At 44.8% G+C, this 19,348-nt stretch overlaps 1 protein-coding gene across 2 annotated transcripts in view; it reads right to left on the reverse strand.

Annotated features, from left to right (window-relative positions):
• retreg1 (reticulophagy regulator 1) overlaps nucleotides 1-19,348 on the reverse strand; it is a 164,093-nt gene that overhangs the window by 35,377 nt on the left and 109,368 nt on the right. For both annotated transcript variants that reach the window (XM_078240806.1, XM_078240797.1), the window contains exons 4-5: nucleotides 4,486-4,612; nucleotides 3,404-3,488 (exon numbers count right to left, since the gene is read on the reverse strand). In XM_078240806.1, coding sequence (XP_078096932.1) covers nucleotides 3,404-3,488; nucleotides 4,486-4,612 — 212 coding nt within the window. The remainder of the gene's footprint in view (nucleotides 1-3,403; nucleotides 3,489-4,485; nucleotides 4,613-19,348) is intronic.

Here is a 19,348-nt window from a genome sequence, read left to right on the forward strand (position 1 = left end):
AGTGGAATTTGATTGTCCCAGTCTTTTCAGATGCCCTCACTGATAGCGTGCCCAAATTGGACTTAAATGGAGCTTGTCTGTTTCGCGCCAATTGCGGATTGGCAAACGTGGTGGTAAAAGGGGGAAGTGCCGGTAAAGCTGGACGTGCAGCCCATGAAGTCAATCGAAATGCATTTAAATGGCCATCGTGACCGTTTCGGGCACGGTCCTGATCGTGGCCATTTTTGGCCCTTGGTAAAGGAGGAACCAGCACGGAGGCAGTTGTGGATCGCACTACTCACCTCACGTCCAACTTTACCAAGTTTTCACGGCCGAAAACGGGTGCAACTCGTGGTAAAATCGAGCCCACAGTTTCCAAGCACATGAAAACTAGTTTGTAATAACAAGATATGAGTGAATGAAATTATTCCACAGATTAAATGGATTTCTGTCATGTTGCACAATTGTGTTGCTAGACCAAACCCCTGATCATTTTTAAGCAAAATAGTATTAGAATTCCCACAAGATATAGAACATAGAACATTACAGCGCAGTACAGGCCCTTCGGCCCTCGATGTTGCACCGACCTGTGAAACCAATCTAAAGCCCATCTAACCTACACCATTCCAATATCATCCATATGTTTATCCAATGACCATTTAAATGCCCTTAATGTTGGCGAGTCCACTACTGTTGCAGGCAGGGCATTCCACGTCCTTACTACTCTCTGAGTAAAGAACCTACCTCTGACGTCTGTCCTATATCTATCTATCACCCCTCAATTTAAAGCTATGTCCCCTCGTGCTAGCCATCACCATCCGAGGAAAAAGGCTCTCATTGTCCACCCTATTGAATCCTCTGATCATCTTATATGCCTCTATTAAGTCACCTCTTAATCTTCTTCTCTCTAACGAAAACAGCCTCAAGTCCCTCAGCCTTTCCTCATAAGACCTTCCCACCATACCAGGCAACATCCTGGTAAATCTCCTCTGCACCCTCTCCAATGCTTCCACATCCTTCCTATAATGCGGCGACCAGAACTGTACGCAATACAATACTGCGGCCACACCAGAGTTTTGTACAGCTGCAACATGACCTCATGGCTCCGAAACTTAATCCCTCTACCAATAAAAGCTAACACACAGTACGCCTTCTTGACAACCCTATCAACCTGAGTGCCAACTTTCAGGGATCTATGCACATGGACACCGGGATCTCCCTGCTCATCCACACTACCAAGTATCTTACCATTAGCCCAGTACTCTGTAATCCTGTTACTCCTTCCAAAGTGAATCACCTCACACTTTTCCGCATTGAACTCCATTTGCCACCTCTCAGCCCAGCTCTGCAGCTTATCTATGTCCCTCTGTAACCTGCAACATCCTTCCGCACTGTCCACAACTCCACCGACTTTAGTGCCATCCACAAATTTACTAACCCATCCTTCTACGCCCTCATCCAGGTCATTTATAAAAATGACAAACAGCAGTGGCCCCAAAACAAATCCTTGCGGTACATCACTAGTAACTGAACTCCAGGATGAACATTTCCCATCAACCACCACCCTCTGTCTTCTTACAGCTAGCCAATTTCTGATCCAAACCGCTAAATCATCCTCAATTCCATGCCTCCGTTTCTTCTCAATAGCTTACGTGGGGAACCTTATCAAACGCTTTACTGAAATCCATATACACCACATCAACTGCTTTACCCTTATCCACCTCTTTGGTCACCTTCTCAAAGAACTCAGTAAGGTTTGTGAGGCGCGACCTACCCTTCACAAAACCGTGTTGACTATCCCTAATCAAATTATTCCTTTCATGATGATTATAAATCCTATCTCTTATAATCCTTTCCAAAACTTTGCCCACAACAGAAGTAAGGCTCACTGGTCTATAATTACCAGGGTTGTCTCTACTCCCCTTCTTGAACAAGGGGACAACATTTGCTATCCTCCAGTCTTCTGCCATCTCTTCGGACTCCACGCACAACTTCCCACTACTGTCCTTGACTGGCCCCAATCTTACCCTAGTCATTCTTTTATTCCTGACATACCTATAGAAAACTTTAGGGTTTTCCTTGATCCTACCTGCCAAAGACTTCTCATGTCCCCTCCTGGCTCTTCTTAGCTCTCTCTTTAGGTCCTTCCTGGCTAACTTGTAACTCTCAAGCGCCCTAACTGAGCCTTCACGTCTCATCTTTACATAAGTCTCCTTCCTCTTCACAAGAGATTCAACTTCTTTAGTAAACCACGGTTCCCTCGCTTGACCACTTCCTCCCTGCCTGACAGGTACATACTTATCAAGGACACGCAGTAGCTGTTCCTTGAACAAGCTCCACATTTCAATTGTGCCCATCCCCTGAAGTTTCCTTCCACATCCTATGCATCCTAAATCTCGCCTAATCGCATCATAATTTCCTTTCCCCCAGCTATAACTCTTGCCCTGCGGTATATACCTATCCCTTTCCATCGCTAAAGTAAACGTAACCGAATTGTGGTCACTATCACCAAAGTGTTCACCTACCTCCAAATCTAACACCTGGCCTGGTTCATTACCCAGTACCAAATCCAATGTGGCCTTGCCTCTTGTTGGCCTATCTACATACTGTGTCAGGAAACCCTCCTGCATACATTGGACAAAAACTGACCCATCTAAAGTACTCAAACTATAGCTTTTCCAGTCAATATTTGTAAAGTTAAAGTCCCCCATAACAACTACCCTGTTACTTTCGCTCCTATCCAGAATCATCTTTGCAATCCTTTCCTTGACATCTCTGGAACTTTTCGGAGGCCTATAGAAAACTCCCAACAAGGTAACCTCTCCTTTCCTGTTTCTAACCTCAGCCCATACTACCTCAGTAGACGAGTCCTCATCAAATGTCCTTTCTGCCACCGTAATACTGTCCTTGACTAACAATGCCACATCTCCCCCTCTTTTACCACCTTCCCTGATCTTACTGAAACATCTAAACCCCAGAACCTGCAACAACCATTCCTTCCCTGCTCTATCCATGTCTCCGAAATGGCCACAACATCGAAATCCCAGGTACCAACCCATGCTGCAAGTTCACCCACCTTATTCCGGATGCTCCTGTCATTGAAGTAGACACACTTCAAACCACCTTCCTGCCTGCCGGTACACTCCTGCGACCTTGAAACCTTATTCATGACCTCACTACTCTCAACCTCCTGTACACTGGAGCTACAATTCAGGTTCCCATCCCCCTGCTGAATTAGTTTAAACCCTCCGGAAGAGCATTAGCAAATTTCCCCCCCAGTATATTGAACCAGAGGGGTACCAGGTGTAGACCATCCCGTCTGATGCCATATGATGCAGCTGCCTGCAATTTAACTTTGAGAACATGTGTAACAAAACCAGTCAGATTTATCAAAATTTCTCAAAACTGCAGGAAGTGTACTTACGCAAGAAGTACGATACCAGAGCCCCAGGAATGTAGCGTCCAATAACTGCACAAAATGTACAGAGGCTGCAAACAAGGAGACAGAACTGGAGATGAGGATGGGAGAGTGGGAGGAAGGAATAGTAAGAAAGGTTATCAGATTGTCATATGTCACAAATTGCGAGAAAAAGACATTCGCATAACCATGAATAATTGTTGGAAGATTAACTCTCCACACCTGGAACTTGGATTTGAATCAAAGCAAGAAAATTCAGATAACTTTGATACAGGTGGACAACGGTCCATTGATTAAAATAATTTTGAAATTCAACAATTATATGCCAAACTAATTTACAAACAGAGCAAATGCGTACCAGCAAGAGAACCTGACTGGCATGCCTGGAAACACATAGGTGTGTTCAAATATAGCTTATTCAGTGGTGTCAGTGAGCAGAATAATCAGTCAAGGGAAAATACCATACTCTACATGTCAACCAGGAATACTGGATGCAAAGCAGAAACATGTTTGTTTTCCAGTTTGGTATTTCTTGGTAACTGTGCATACGAAAACAATCTAATGAATAATGCTAAAATACAAGTACAGCTGAAAAAGGAAAGTGAACCTTAGTTAGACCAGAGCCTAGTATCTTCCTTCAAAGCCCTTTGTTTTCCCTTTGGTTATTTGCTGTGGCCCATGTTATACTACATCCCCCGAAACTGGAGATTTCAAGTTGGAGTAGAATCTGGGGTTGGAGTGGAGAGATTGCCAGGCCTGCCCGATATCATCAATTTATGGACCTGTGCTATTTACATCCTGCTAGTCAGCTGCCCAACCAAATCAAGTGTAAAGAAATTGAATTTTGAACAGGTTGAAATTGTGCGCCCCATTACATCAAGGGACGTTGTTGGTCAATTAGTCTAAATACAAGGAATGCTATTAGTTTCTCTCATACTCATTACTCTGCTATATGCCAACTTTAGAACTAGCAAATAAGAATGAACATGTTTCATCTCTTGTGAATTCGCCATTTACATTTTTTTTGTAAGTTAGTCTCTATTTTAACTGTGAACTTTATATATTGTTGAGTAGTTGCATTTTCTTACCTTTCCAGGGTTTTGTTTTTTGAAATGGGACATCTCCTCAAAAAACACAGTGCAACTCATCCATGACTCTGTGAGGCACTGGCTGAGTCTTGCTGTGCTCTCCTGTTTAGTATCAGTCACTTTCCAGCTAAATAAAAGAGAATAATATCAACTAGATGCATTAGTCCATCCTGCCACCAGACTTATTGACTGTACATCAACACATTAGTGTTGATGTGAACTTGGCAGTCTTGACATTTTCCATAGTTTGGATCACAAGAAAAACATCCAAATGCCAACAGTCTGCAGTGCTAAATCCGGTAACCTTATCCCATAACAGAATTACAGATACACAAAAATAATGTGGCTCAATTATATTGCTGGTGGAGAAAGGCGGCCAGAATAAGCAATGCAGATATTGCACAGATGCTGCTCACTTGACAACTGAACTACAAAAGCTTTAAATACAGATCCACCTTCAGCAAGTTCAAAATGATCTCTCCAGAATCATCCTCACCGAGGTAAAATCGACAAGTGTACAACTGAGTATTTTCACAGTACAAATGAACCAAGCAAAAAAAATGTTATAGATCCATAATTTCCCCTAATTGAAAACCTAATGAAGCAGAATAGAAAATGTACATCCAATGTACCAAGTTGTCGGGTTCATTAATATACTGGCACCAAAATTTTAAAAATCACAAAAGTGCACATAAGATGACCCCTATAAAATATAATTACAGCAAGTGAAAGATTTGGGTGAACAGCTGAAGTCATTGTTTCAATACATGAGAGGCAATATTAGCCCTCCCTACAATTGGCGAGAGAAGATTAAAAATTTAAAATCACAAAACACAATCCCAACCTGCAGTGTAACAGAGGGTTGAATGGCATTTGTGTGTCCTGTCTTGGAGATATGGGACACTTCGGGGGCGATTTTACCATTTTGATTCTAAGTACTGAATCTGGGCACAATTCAGATCTGACACGGAAACCTGTTCTCAGGCAGCCCCATACGCACTCAGCCTGAAAAAAAAATTGCGAGTCTGAATCGTGCTGTGGGTGGGCCTTATCACGCCCGAAAGGCTGCTGCTCCAATTGGAGCCTTCAACCGCGCATGTGCAGTTAAAAAAATTTGAAAAATGCTCCCAGGCCGCAAAAAGTAGATAAAGCAGCTTGGGAGCGATGGCCCCCACAAATATCGCCCAACCCCACAACATAACTGTCCCCCTTATTCACCCAACCCCCCCCCGCTACCTAGAGTGATCATGACCCCCTGCCCCCTTCCTCCCCCCGACCAATCACCCGCAGAGTGGCAGCGGACCCCCCCTTCCCTCCCACTGATTGCCTGCAGAGTGTCAGCGGTCACCCCCTGCCCCCCTCCCCCCCACCAGAGATCCATCTGGCCCACTTCCCTCCTCCTCCTCTTCCCCCCCCACCGGAGATCCTTCTGCCCGCCTGCCTCCCTCCTCCCCTTCCCCCCACCAGAGAGTGATCTGGCCCTCCCTCCTCCCTGCCCTCCCCACCCCCCCGCCCTCCCCAACCCCCTGCCACCACCACCAATCTGAGTCAGAGAGCCGTTGGAAGCTCTGAACTTACCTCTTCAGAAACTGGAACCCCCGAAACAGACCTTTGCCGAGCATGTCTGTTTCGTGCCGAATCTGGACGGGCGAACGCGATGGTAAAGGGGGAAAATGCAGGTAAGATTGGATGTCCAGTTCATTTAAATTGACGTCACGCCCATTTCGGACGCAGTTCCGAACGCAGCCATTTTCAGGCCTTGGTAAAGTGGGAATCTGCGCGGACGTGGTTGCGGATTGCACTATTTGCCTCACGCCCGACTTTACCAAGTTTTCATGACCGAAAACAGGCGCATCACAATGGTAAAAATCAGGCCCACCATGTTTAAATTAGGCTTCCAAAGTGCAAATGCAAATCTGATTTAACAGTTCTGGCTGGGTTCCCTGTGATTTGAGGAATATAAATATTTGAATCAGGAGTAGGAGTAAGCCATTCAGCTCTTCGAGCCTGCTCTGCCATTCAATAAGATCTGTTTTGTATGTACTCCCTGTCTCTGCGTGGGTTTCCTCCGGGTGCTCCCACAGTTTCCTCCCACAGTCCAAATATGTGCAGGTTAGGTGAATTAGCCATGCTAAATTGCCTCTTAATGCCCAAATATGTGTAGGTTAGGTGGATTGGCTATTGTAAAATGCACGGGGTTATAGGGATAGGGTGGGGTGCTCTTCGGAAAGTCAATGCAGACTTGATGGGCTGGATGGCCACCTTCTGCACTGTCGGGATTCTATGATGATAACCAGAACCCCATATTCTTGTCTACCCACCTTGTTAATCATCAATGTATCTACCTCTGCCTTAAAAATATTTATTGACCATGTCTCCACTGTTCACTGCAGAAAAGAGTTCCAAAGATTCACAACTGCAGAGAAAAAAAAACTCTTCTCATCTTTGCGGTAAATGAGAGACCTTTTATTTTTAAAGTGTGCCCCCTAGTTCTAGTCTCGTTCACAAGGAGAAACATCCTTTTAGCATCCATTCTGTCCAAGCCCCCTAGCACCTTAGCAATAAAATCACTTCTCAATCTTCTAAATTCCAATGAAACATGTCCAATCTGTCTAACCTTTCCTCGGAAGATCCCCCACTGGAGGTTTCAGTAGAGTGAACCTTCTTCAAATTCAGTAACTAAATGGAGCAGCGAGTTGCCAGCTGCACCTGATAACTGCTTCTAAGGACACTACGAGTGAGTCAAAGGAAGTGGCAAAGCTTTCCCCAACCCTTGCAACCACCTCCCCCTCCAAACCACTGATCTCCCCCACCAGGCCCCCGCACCACTGCTGCTGATCCACAATTTCTCCCTCTCTCCAGATTGCAGTCTGACCACACCCACACCTCTGCTTTGCTGTAGGATTACTTCTTCCTTCTCATCTGCCATACTATCTTTTGCTCCCTCCGGATTGTTGATTTGATCCACCACTTCTGCGTGTGGTCCCTCCATCCCTCCCAACTGGTAGTCCAAACATTCCTGATAGCCAAGCACCATTGCCAACTGTAGCTTTGTGCTGTTGTCTTTTTTGCCCAGCAGCAGACAAGCTTGTCAACCTGGCCAGCTGCTGGATGGCAAGCAGAATTTAAAAAAAACAAGATCCTGGTTAAACTCAGTAGGCGCTTTGCCTGTGTAGAATATCCAGGTATCCAACCACCCGACACAAAAGCAAGGAGCCACAAATTGAATGATAGGATCTGTTGCTTCAAGTTTCTGTAAACTTCATTCATATAGCTGTATTCAAACCCATAAAGTAGCAACCATATTCTCATGCTCAATGACAAGAGCAAAATTCAGTCTTGACAAGTGCAAGATCTATTTCAAGATAATGTTAAGATTTAGGTGTTTGCTTGACACTGATTCGATAAAGATATCTGTACATCAAATTTGAAATCACTACCAGAGTTACTGCCATACATTACAGGTTACTTTCTGTACAGGATAATTAACCAGAGACATCAACACATTACAGTATTTAACAAAGTTGACTGTAAAATTTGAAAGAATAGAGTGTAAGCTCATATAATAGTAAAACATCTGAGAAAACCAACTGAAACTGTCCCTGGTAAGATATGATGTGAGATGTGAGTTGGACTGGGGTAAACACAGTAAGACATTACCTGGTAAGAGGGACTGGAGCGGGGGACAGGGATTCAGGTTCCTGGATCTTTAGGGGAAGGTGTGACCTGTACAAAAAAGACGGGTGGCACTTGAATCCCAGGGGTACCAATATCCTGGCAGGAAGGTTGGCTAAGGCTACTGGGGAGACTTTAAACTGGAAAGGTTGGGGGGAGGGAATCGTGATGAGGTGACTGAGAGCGAGGAGGTTAGCCCGCAAATAGAGAGGGATTGTAGACAGTGTAAGAGGGAGAATAGACGGGTGATGGAGAAGGGGAGAGCTCAGACCAAAGGTTTGAGATGTGTCTATTTTAACGCCAGGAGTGTAGTGAATAAAGTGGATGAGCTTAGAGTGTGGATCGATGCTTGGAAGTGTGATATGGTGGCCATTACGGAGACTTGGGGACAGGGACAGGACTGAATACTTCAGGTGCCGGGTTTCAGATGTTTCAGAAAGGACAGAGAGGGAGGCAAAAGAGAGGGGGGGCGTGGCACTGCTGATCAGGGATAGTGTCACAGCTGTAGAGAAGGTGGAAGCCGTGGAGGGATTGTCTACGGAGTCTCTGTGGGTGGAAGTTCGGAGCGGGAAGGGGTCGATAACTTTGCTGGGTGTTTTCTTCAGGCCGCCCAATAGTAACAGGGATGTTGAGGAGCAGATAGGGAAACAGATCCTGGAGAGGTGTAGGAATAACAGGGTTGTCGTGATGGGAGACTTTAATTTCCCAAACAACGATTGGAATATCCCTAGGGTAAGGGGTTTGGATGGGGAGGAGTTTGTTAGGTGTGTTCAGGAGGGTTTCCTGACATAGCATGTGGATAAGCCTACAAGAGGAGAGGCTGTACTCGATCTGGTACTGGCTAATGAGCCTGGACAGGTGTCGGATCTCTCAGTGGGGGAGCATCTTGGGGATAGTGATCATAACTCTATCTCCTCTACGCTAGCATTGGAAAGAGATAGGATCAGGCAAGCTAGGAAAGTGTTTATCTGGAGTAAGGGAAAATATGAAGCCATCAGGCAGGAGATTAGAGGCGTAAATTGGAAGGAGGCATTCTCGAGGAAAAGTACTGAAGTAAGGTGGCAGATTTTCAAGGAACGTTTGTCTGGAGTTCTGCATGACAACGTTCCGATGAGACAGGGAGGTGTTGGTAGGTTACGGGAACCGTGGTGCACGAAAGCTGCACTGAACCTAGTGAGAAAGAAAAGGAAAGCGTACAAAAGGTTCAGAGAGCTAGGCGATGATAGGGATCTAGATGAGTATACGGCTTGTAGGAAGGGACTTGAGAAAGAAATTAGGAGAGCCAGAAGGGGTCACGAGAAGGCCTTGGCAGGTAAGATTAAGGAGAACCCTAAGGCGTTCTATAAATATGTGAAGAGTAAAAGGATGAGATGTGAAGGAATAGGATCGATAAAAGGTGAAGGTGAGAAAGTCTGTACAGAACCGGAAGAAATAGCAGAGGTGCTTAATAAATATTTTACCTCGGTATTCACGGTGGAAAAAGACCAGGGTGGTTGTACTACAGGATTGAGGCAGACTGAAAAGATTGAGTATGTGGACATTAAGAAAGAGGATGTGTTGGAAATTTTGAATAGCATCAAGATAGATAAGTCGCCGGGTCCGGATGGGATGTACCCCAGGTTACTGTGGGAGGCGAGGGAAGAGATTGCAGAGCCTCTGGCAATGATCTTTGCGTCGTCGATGGAGACGGGAGAGGTTCCGGAGGATTGGAGGATTGCGAATGTGGTTCAAGAAAAGGAATAGGGATAGCCCAGAAAATTACCGACCGGTGAGTCTAACCTCAGTGGTTGGTAAGTTGATGGAGAAGATCCTGAGGGACAGGATTTATGAACATTTAGAGAAGTTTAGTATGCTCAAAAGTAGTCAGCACGGCTTTGTCAAAGGCAAATCATGCCTTATGAGCCTTGTAGAGTTCTTTGAAAATGTGACTAAACACATTGACGAAGGAAAAGCGGTAGATGTGGTTTACATGGACTTCAGCAAGGCGTTTGATAAGGTCCCCCATGCAAGACTTCTCGAGAAAGTGGAGAGGGCATGGGATTCAAGGGGCTGTTGCCTTGTGGATTCAGAACTGGCTTGCCTGCAGAAGGCAGAGAGTGGTTGTGGACGGGTCTTTTTCTGAATGGAGGTCGGTCACCAGTGGAGTGCCCCAGGGATCTGTTCTGGGACCCTTGCTATTTGTCATTTTCATAAATGACCTGGATGAGGAAGTGGAGGGATGAGTTGGTACGTTTGCCGACGACACGAAGGTTGGTGGTGTTGTGGGTAGGTTGGAGGGATGTCAGAAGCTGCAGCGTGACATAGATAGGATGTAAGACTGGCGGAGAAGTGGCAGATGGACTTCAACCCGGATAAATGTGTAGTGGTCCATTTTGGCAGGTCAAATGGGATGAAGGAGTATAATATCAAGGGTAAGACTCTTAGCAGTGTAAAGGATCAGAAGGACCTTGGGGTCCGGGTCCATAGGACTCTTAAATCGGCCTCGCAGGTGGAGGAGGTGGTTAAGAAGGCGTATGGTGTGCTGGCCTTCATCAATTGAGGGACTGAGTTTAGGAGTCGGGAGATAATGATGCAGCTTTATAAGACCCTTGTCAGACCCCACTTGGTGTACTGTGCTCAGTTCTGGTCGCCTCATTACAGGAGGGATGTGGAAATGATTGAAAGGGTGCAGAGAAGATTTACAAAGATGTTGCCTGGATTGGTTGGCATGCCTTATGAGGATAGGTTGAGGGAGCTCGGTCTTTTCTCCTTGGAGAGACGAAGGATGAGAGGTGACCTGATAGAGGTGTACAAGATGTTGAGAGGTATAGATCGGGTGGATTCTCAGAGGCTTTTTCCCAGGGCTGAAATGGCTGCTACGAGAGGACACAGGTTTAAGGTGCTGGGGAGTAGGTACAGAGGAGATGTCAGGGGTAAGTTTTTCACTCAGAGGGTGGTGGGTGAGTGGAATCGGCTGCCGTCAGTGGTGGTGGAGTCAAACTCGATAGGGTCTTTTAAGAGATTTCTGGATGAGTACATGGCACTTAATAGGATTGAGGGTTATATGTAAGCCTATATATAAGCCTAGGTAGGTAGGGACATGACCGGCTCAACTTGTGGGCCGAAGGGCCTGTTTGTGCTGTATTTTTTCTATGTTCTATAACCACCTACGATTTTCAGACTTTCAAACATATTGTAAGAGTTTTTGAACTCATTTATCTTTTGCACTTTACAACTATTAGTCGCAAAATACAGTTGCCCAACATCTGTATTTTGGCCCTGCAGACGTTACTTCAGCTCCATGTCACACTTGTGATGTGGACTGTGCTAAATACCATTTTAGTTGATAACAGACATTTGTAAAATAGTTCATGGCATCAATTAGCAAATAATGCTGACTTATCACCAGTGATAAAATTCTCAACATCAATGCTCCACCAAATCCCTTGATTCCTCTCTCCCCTCCCCCCAACCCCAATTTCTCTCTCCCCTCCCCGCCATTCCTGGTAATTTTTGCCAGTGCAGGATAAGTGTGCAGACAGTGGGCCTATAAGTAGCACTCACAGCCTTGCCCACTCTGTTGCGGTGCTAGGCAGTTTAAGCCGCCCCTACAATTTCAGTAGAGTTAGGTCCCTTCATAGGTAAACATAGTCCATGGTTTCTCAGAGGAGGTCTGAACCAAGGGGAACCCCAGTCCCAAGTGGGGGAACAAAAACAAAAATCAGGCACCTGCTCCTGCAATTCTTTTGTCGTCAGACTTGAAATACAAAAAAAGTGCAATGTCAGTTTCAATAGTTAGATATATTTCTACTCGAGTGGTTGATTATAGTGCTCTGTCCTGCAAAGGCAAATTATGATTACACTGATTGGCACCATGTTAAGTGTGGAGATGCATTCGAGTACTTTTATCATGGAAAAGGTGCTTTTATGCATCCAAAACTGAAGAAAACACCACTTGGGATCTCAAGTGTATATGATCTGAAGCGATTTAAATGCCCAGAGCCGTGTTAAATTGAAAACAAAATCTCAACAGTTTTTACTTGAGAAAAAAAAACACCTGCTGCTGGACTGCTTTGATTGATAAGACATATAGAGTAGCTTAGAAAAAAAGGACAATTGATTTTTTTCAGTTTCATTGGACACAATTCTTTAGATTTCCCAGTGTTTATTATTACAGCTGAGCCCATTATGAATGCTGGGCTGAATTTCGAAAGTTTAAGTATTATTTATCTCTTCATTGAAAGTATCACTTATCTCAACAGGGGGCTGTGTTCACATTTTGATTGATTTGATTTATTATTGTCACATGTATTGCGATACAGTGAAAAGTATTGTTTCTTGCACTATACAGACAAACCATACCATTCGATACATAGGGGAAAAGGAAAGGATAGGGTGCAGAATATAGTGTTGCAGTTAGAGATAGGGTGAAGAGAAAAATCAGTTTAATACATGACAGGACCATTCAAAAGTCTGGTGGCGGTAGGGAAGGATTAACAGTCTTTGATGTGGTTAGTGAAATAGATGTTTGTTTTTACAACAGGGAAGGGTTTAAATTTTGTTGAATGGATTTTATGAAAACCCATTGCAACTGTGTTCGAGCGAGAGCCCTTTTAGATTGTTAGGAGGTTTTTTTTCATCTCCAGGTCTGCCCATGGTAGACTTTGGGTTTGTGATTATTGAGGGAGCATGGGGAATTTGAAGATGCATGGAGGGGGCACATGAGGCAGATGAGGTGCGAAATTGGAGTGGAGTGAAGCCCTGAGATTCACTGTTAAAACGGATTGATGCTCCAGTAATTAGAGGCAGGTCTTCTAACCTGCCAGCTTGGCCATCTGTCTATGTTTATTGTCACCACAGGCCTACCTCCAGATGCACAATCTGGCCCCTGCCCATGATTTGGCAAGGTGGGGAGACGGAAAATGCTGAGTATGAACATTCTCGCTACTGACTAGCGTCCCTGGCTCCATCCCGCTTTTCTGGTCATTTCCCCCAGAGGTAGCAGGTAGCTGATTTACCCAATTAATGACTGGAATGTTCCAATCAAGAGTCTTCAGGAAGGAGGGAGGGTACTTGGAGGCAAGTGCCTGGTAAAAGAGCCAGTAGTGGAGGGGGTGGCAAGAACAGTGCTCCATGCAGACTTGCAGGTATTCTCTGCCTGTCTGGCCTCAGCTGAAACTACAGGCTGCTATATGGTGGGGCTCTCCTGGGTGGAACAGCTAGTGAGGCCATTTTTAAATTTAAAATAAAAGAGAGGATGCCTCTATTTTGGGGTATCATCTCTCTAACTTGCAAAGACAGCCTGCTGAACTGCAGTGTCTCCTAATGACCCTCCAGCTTAAGAACTTGCCCTCTGGCCACTAATTGCCTGAATTGGGGAAAATCACAGATGTGTAACAGAATGCTGGCTTCTGATTTTAGTGAGTCAGTGGGATGTTTGGTATCTAAGAATAGAAGTATATAAGTATCTACACAGATCACAAACAATTGAGATCCCACCAATCACAATTTTTACACAATATTCTCCCTACCTTACATTTGTTATGGGTGCTTTCCAGATATTTTAACATTTACGCACCTCTTTGACCTGTTTCTAAGTAGCAAACACTGTGCACTCCTCTTCCCCTTTTACATTTGCTGGTGAGGACTGAGCTTCACAGCTTTCAGTCTTCACTATTTACAATGCCTAATTTCAGTAACTGAGCATCAATAATTGAGCTTATCTTGTATTTTCTCTTGTTTCAATTTTAATTCCGTTTCAATCACTCAACTTCAAGCTGGGACGCGACGTCTTATTTAATTCTTGTTTGTTTTTTCCCTTTCATTTAACTTCTCACTCAAAATATTGATCTGTTGATGTATAATCATTCAGTAAATATGTTCCCCTTCTGAGTCAAAAATGTTTTTTATATCCTTGCCTTTTTGGAACTCAGAACTCCCATACATCTTCCCTCACTGAAGTTGTCTTCAATCAGGTAGCTTGGCTTCTTATTTGTTCCTTCTTTCAATGCATATTTTTCCCCAGCAGTCCTGACTCATTACGAAGCCGAGTCAATGGACACAATCTTGCTGGCCATTCACGCCACGATCGCACAGAATTTGGCGTCCAGTCTGTTCATTGCAGCGGGTTGGGAAACTCCCGCTGGTGTGAATGACCTAACATTCTGGCCTATGACTTTAATTCTGTCCCCATATCTTCAACACCAACCACCCATGTACAGGATATGTTAAAGAAATCATCTCACAGTGTATATTTCCCCTCAAACTACAAATGCTCTCATTTCTCTATTTTATCAGCATATCACCCAACTACTCAGAATTTCCTCTCTCGCTCCTAAAATCCAAATACTTCTCCTCCCCTCCTCTTTGAATCATTAAAATTGAAATCAAAAGTTTCTAAATAAAAATCATAGTGTTTACATATATCACAGGCATCTTAACAGAAGTCCCAAAACAAATGAAATTCGCAAAATGTTCTACAGTACATATAATCAAATTGAATTTGGTCTTATTCAGTTAATAGAAATCAGTAGCTCTGGAAATCAACTCGACTGATTATAAAGTTGGAAAATGAAAAGCAGCAAAAGGTCAAATGGCATAAATGATCCATGGCATGTATGCCAAAAATGTCACCCATAATGAATTAATGGGCTAAATTCTCTGTAGATGTTTCCATAACCCAACCTTGAGTGAACAGTCACGCATCAGTGGGGGCCGAGTAGTCAAGCGTTGGTGGGTGGGCGTTAGTGGGTGGTTAAGCGGGTGGGCAAGTGCTGGCAGGTGTGTGCACAAGTGTGCGCCAGCGGGCAAGAGCACTGGAGAACATCAGTGAAAGAGAGAGCAAGCATCCATGAGTGAGCCAGCGAGAGTCAGTGTGAGCGCGAGCGTGCGTAACCAACCAAGCTAGCAAGTGTCGACTAGCAAGTGAGGATGAATGAGCGAGTGAACAAGCAAGCATCAGCGGGTGAGTGAGTGAATGAGCATTGGTGAGTGAGTGAGCTTCAGCGGCTGAGCATCAGCTAATGAGCGCATTAACAAGCACGCACATCAGCAAGGGAGGGCATGTCCATGGGGAAGGGCATGTCTGCGAGGGAAGGCATGTCCGCAGTGTTAGAGGCAAGGTACTAGCATGGATAGAAGGTACTAGCATGGATAGAAGATTGGCTGACTGGCAAAAGGCAGAGTATGGGGATAATGGGGTCATTTTCAGGATGGCAGCCGGTAACTAGTGGAGTTCAACAGGGGTCAGTGTTTGGGCCACAACTTTTCACTTTATACATCAATGATCTAGATGCAGGAACTGAGGGCATTGTGACTAAGTTTGCAGATGATACAAAGATAGATGGAGGAACAGGTAGCATTGAGGAGGTGCAGGTGGTCTTGGACAGGTTAGGAGAGGAGGCAAAGAAGTGGCAGATGAAATACAACATGGGAAAGTGTGAGGCGTAGACTATTTTGTAAATGGGGAGAGGATTCAGAAATCGGAAGCGCAAAGGACTTGGGAGTCCGAGTTCAGGATTCTCTTGAGGCTAACTTGCATGTTCTGTTGGTAATTAGGAAGGCAAATGCAATGTTAGCATTCATTTCAAGAGGACTAGAATACAAAAGCAGGGATGTACTGCTGAGGCTTTATAAGGGTCTCGTCAGACTACATTTGGAATATTGTGAGCAATTTTGGACCCCACATTTAAGGAACAATGTGCTGGCCTTGGAGAGGATCTAGAGGAGGTTCACGAGAATGATCCCAGGAATGAAAAGCTTAATGTATGAGGAGCTCTTGGTCTGTACTTGATGTGAGTTTAGAAGGATGCAGGGGGATCTCATTGAAACTTGCAGAATACTGAAAGGCCTGGATAGATTGGACATGGGGAAGATGTTTCCATTAGTAGGAGAAACTAGGATCCGAGGGCACAGCCTCAGAGTAAAGGGATGACTCTTTAGAACTAGGACGAGGAGTAATCTCTTCAGCCAGAGGGTGCTGAATCTGTGGAATTATTGCCACAAAAGGTTGTGGAGGCACGTAATTTAGTGTAGTTAAGACAGAGATAGATAGATTCTTGATTGGTAAAGGGATCAAAGGTTATGGAGAAAAGGTGGGAGAATGAGGTTGTGTAATATATCAGTCATGATCGAATGGCAGAGCAGATTTGAGGGGCCGAATTCTGCTCCTATATTTTATGGTCTTACGGTTCGGTGAACATGTATGTTAGTGAGTCTGTCAGCGAATGTGATTGCCAATGCATTGTTTGTGAAAAGGACAATTAAATGTAGACCAGGAGTAAAAATTCTCGACTGGGGAAAGGCCAATTTTATTTACTGATTTAGCAAAAGGCTACAAACAGGCGAAGCAGTAAAAGTGAATCAGTGTAACAGGCAAAATAGAGAGGCTTGTCTCAGATAGCAAGAGCTCAATGCTCCCTGATATTATTCAAACCAATATTCCACACTTCTCCTTAATACAAAGTATCAAGACAGAACAAAGTTGAGAACTGTGCCTGTGCCTCTACACACAGGTTATCCTTTGTCACTAACTTACTGCTTCTTTAATCATTCCTTTACTGTTTATGTATTTATAAAACATCAAGTTTTTCTTGATTTTCCCAGCCAATATTTTTGCTGTCCTCTTTTTGATTTTCAATTTCCTTTTTAATTTCACCCTTTTACACACCTCCAGGCTTTCTGTATCATTGAACTCTTACTATTGGAGACAAACTTCTATATTGCCTGATCCTATGATGCATGGTTCTGACTTTCACCATCTCCTTCTTGAAGGCCACTGACTGCTCCAACACCTATTCATTTTTACTGCTTAACATTTTTGTAGCCTTTTGTCAAATCAGTAAGTAAAATTGGCCTTTCCTCTCCCGGTCTACATTCTGCCCAAGTTGTCATGGGCCGAAGGGCCTGTTTCCATGCTGTAAACCTCTATGACTCTATGGGCCCAATTTTACCATCAAGTTGCACCCATTTTCAGGCGTGAAAACTTGGTAAAGTCGGGTGTGAGGCGGATAGCGCGATCCGCGCCAGTTCCCCCTTTAACAAGGGCCGAAAATGGCTGCAATCGGGACTGCACCTGAAATGGGTGTGACGTCAATTTATGCGCCTTTGCAGGCATTTAAATTGACTAATGGGCTGCACGCCCAAACTTACCGACACTTCCCCCTTGACCACCGCGTGCGTCCGTGCCCATTGGGCATGAAACAGACATGGTCCGCAAAGGTCCGATTCAGGCGCTCCAGCTTCTGAGTCATAGAGTCAGAGGTTTACAGCATGGAAACATGCCCTTCAGCCCAACTTGTCCATGCCGCCCTTTTTTTTTTAAACCCCTAAGCTAGTCCCAATTGCCCACATTTGGCCCATAGCCCTCGATACCCATCTTACCCATGTATCTGTCCATATGCTTTCTAAAAGACAAAATTGTATCCGCCTCTACTACTACCTCTGGCAGCTTGTTCTAGACACTCACCCGGTATGTGAAAAAAGTGCCCCTCTGGACACTTTTGTATCTCTCCCCTCTCACCTTAAACCTATGCCCTCTAGTTTTAGATTCCCCTACCTTTGGGAAAAAATATTGACTATCTAGCTGACCTATGTCCCTCATTATTTTATAGACCTCTCTAAGATCACCCCTCAGCCTGCTATGCTCTAGAGAAAAAAGTCCCAGTCTATCCCAGCCTCTCCTTATAACTCAATCCATTAAGTCCTGATAGCATCTTAGTAAATCTCTTCTGCACTCTTTCTAGTTTAATAATATCCTTCCTATAATAGGGTGACCAGAACTGTACACAGTATTCCAAGTGTGGCCTTACCAATGTCTTGTACAACTTCAACAAGACATCCCAACTCCTGTATTCAATGTTCTGACCAATGAAACCAAGCATGTTGAATACCTTCTTCACCACTGTCCACCTGTGACTCCACTTTCAAGGAGCTATGAACATGTACCCCTATATCTCTTTGTTCTGTAACTCTCCCCAACGCCCTACCATTAACTGAGTAAGTCCTGCCCTGGTTCAATCTACCAAAATGCATCACCTTGCATTTATCTAAACTAAACTCCATCTGCCATTTGTCAGCCCACTGGCCCGATTGATCAAGATCCTGCTGCAATCTGAGATAACCTTCTTCACTGTCCACCATGCCACCAATCATGGTGTCATCTGCAAACTTACTAACCATGCCTCCTATATTCTCATCCAAATCATTAATATGAATGACAAACATCAGTGGACCCAGCACTGATCCCTGAGGCACAATGTGGTGAACCATAGATGGTTATCACTATGGGTACTTGTACATATGTTGGGGTTAGGGTTGGGGTGTTCCACCTGTTGGTATTGTTGTGTGGTACACTCCGGTTGGCTCCGCCTTCCTATAGGAGTATAAAGGTCACTGCACTTCCTAGCGACCCTTTAGTCTGGGATTGTATTGTTAAGCAGTATGCTCCATTCTTGTTGCTAATAAAAGCCTTTATTTCCCGGGTACAATCCAGCCTCCCGAGTGAATTAATCGCGCATCAATTTTATTAGCAACAATTTTTGTTTTGAAAAAAAAAACCATGGAGCAAATGTTAAAACCCGATCGGCTTACCTTAGATCCGCGTGCCGCTGGAGCGTCGAACACTTTCGACCATTGGTTGAAGTGTTTCCAGGATTATATCGATGCCTCAACAGCAGTCCAAAGCGACGCCGACAGATTGCGGGTCCTCCACGCAAGGGTAAGCGACACTGTGTATGCAACAATCCGCGATTCACAAGACTACAAAGAGGCCATCGAATTACTCAAGAAGCTGTACCATAAACCGCCAAACGAGATTCATGCTCGTCACCTACTAGCCACTCGACGGCGGCAGCCCGGCGAAACGACGGGACAGTACCTGCGCGAACTTCAGCAGCTAGCCAGAGCCTGCAATTGCAAGCCAGTGTCGGCTACTCAATACACTAACGATCTGATCCGAGATGCGTTCGTGGCGGGAATCGGCTCATCCTATATTCGCCTGCGGCTGCTAGAGTAAGGTAACTTGGACCTAGCTAAGACGGTGGAATTGGCTGATGCGATGGAAACGGCCTCCAGAAGTCTTGAAACTTACCCCACCGACCACGTGGGAACATCGTGGCAAGTACAGCCACCGACTCAACTCTACCCAGCGGCTCCTAGGAACTGCGCGATCGTGCTTTCAACCTCGGACCTGACGGCGGCGGCAGCTCCA

This window comes from Mustelus asterias, chromosome 2 (assembly GCF_964213995.1).
Source record: "Mustelus asterias chromosome 2, sMusAst1.hap1.1, whole genome shotgun sequence".
In the NCBI taxonomy this organism is placed as follows: Eukaryota; Metazoa; Chordata; class Chondrichthyes; order Carcharhiniformes; family Triakidae; genus Mustelus; species Mustelus asterias.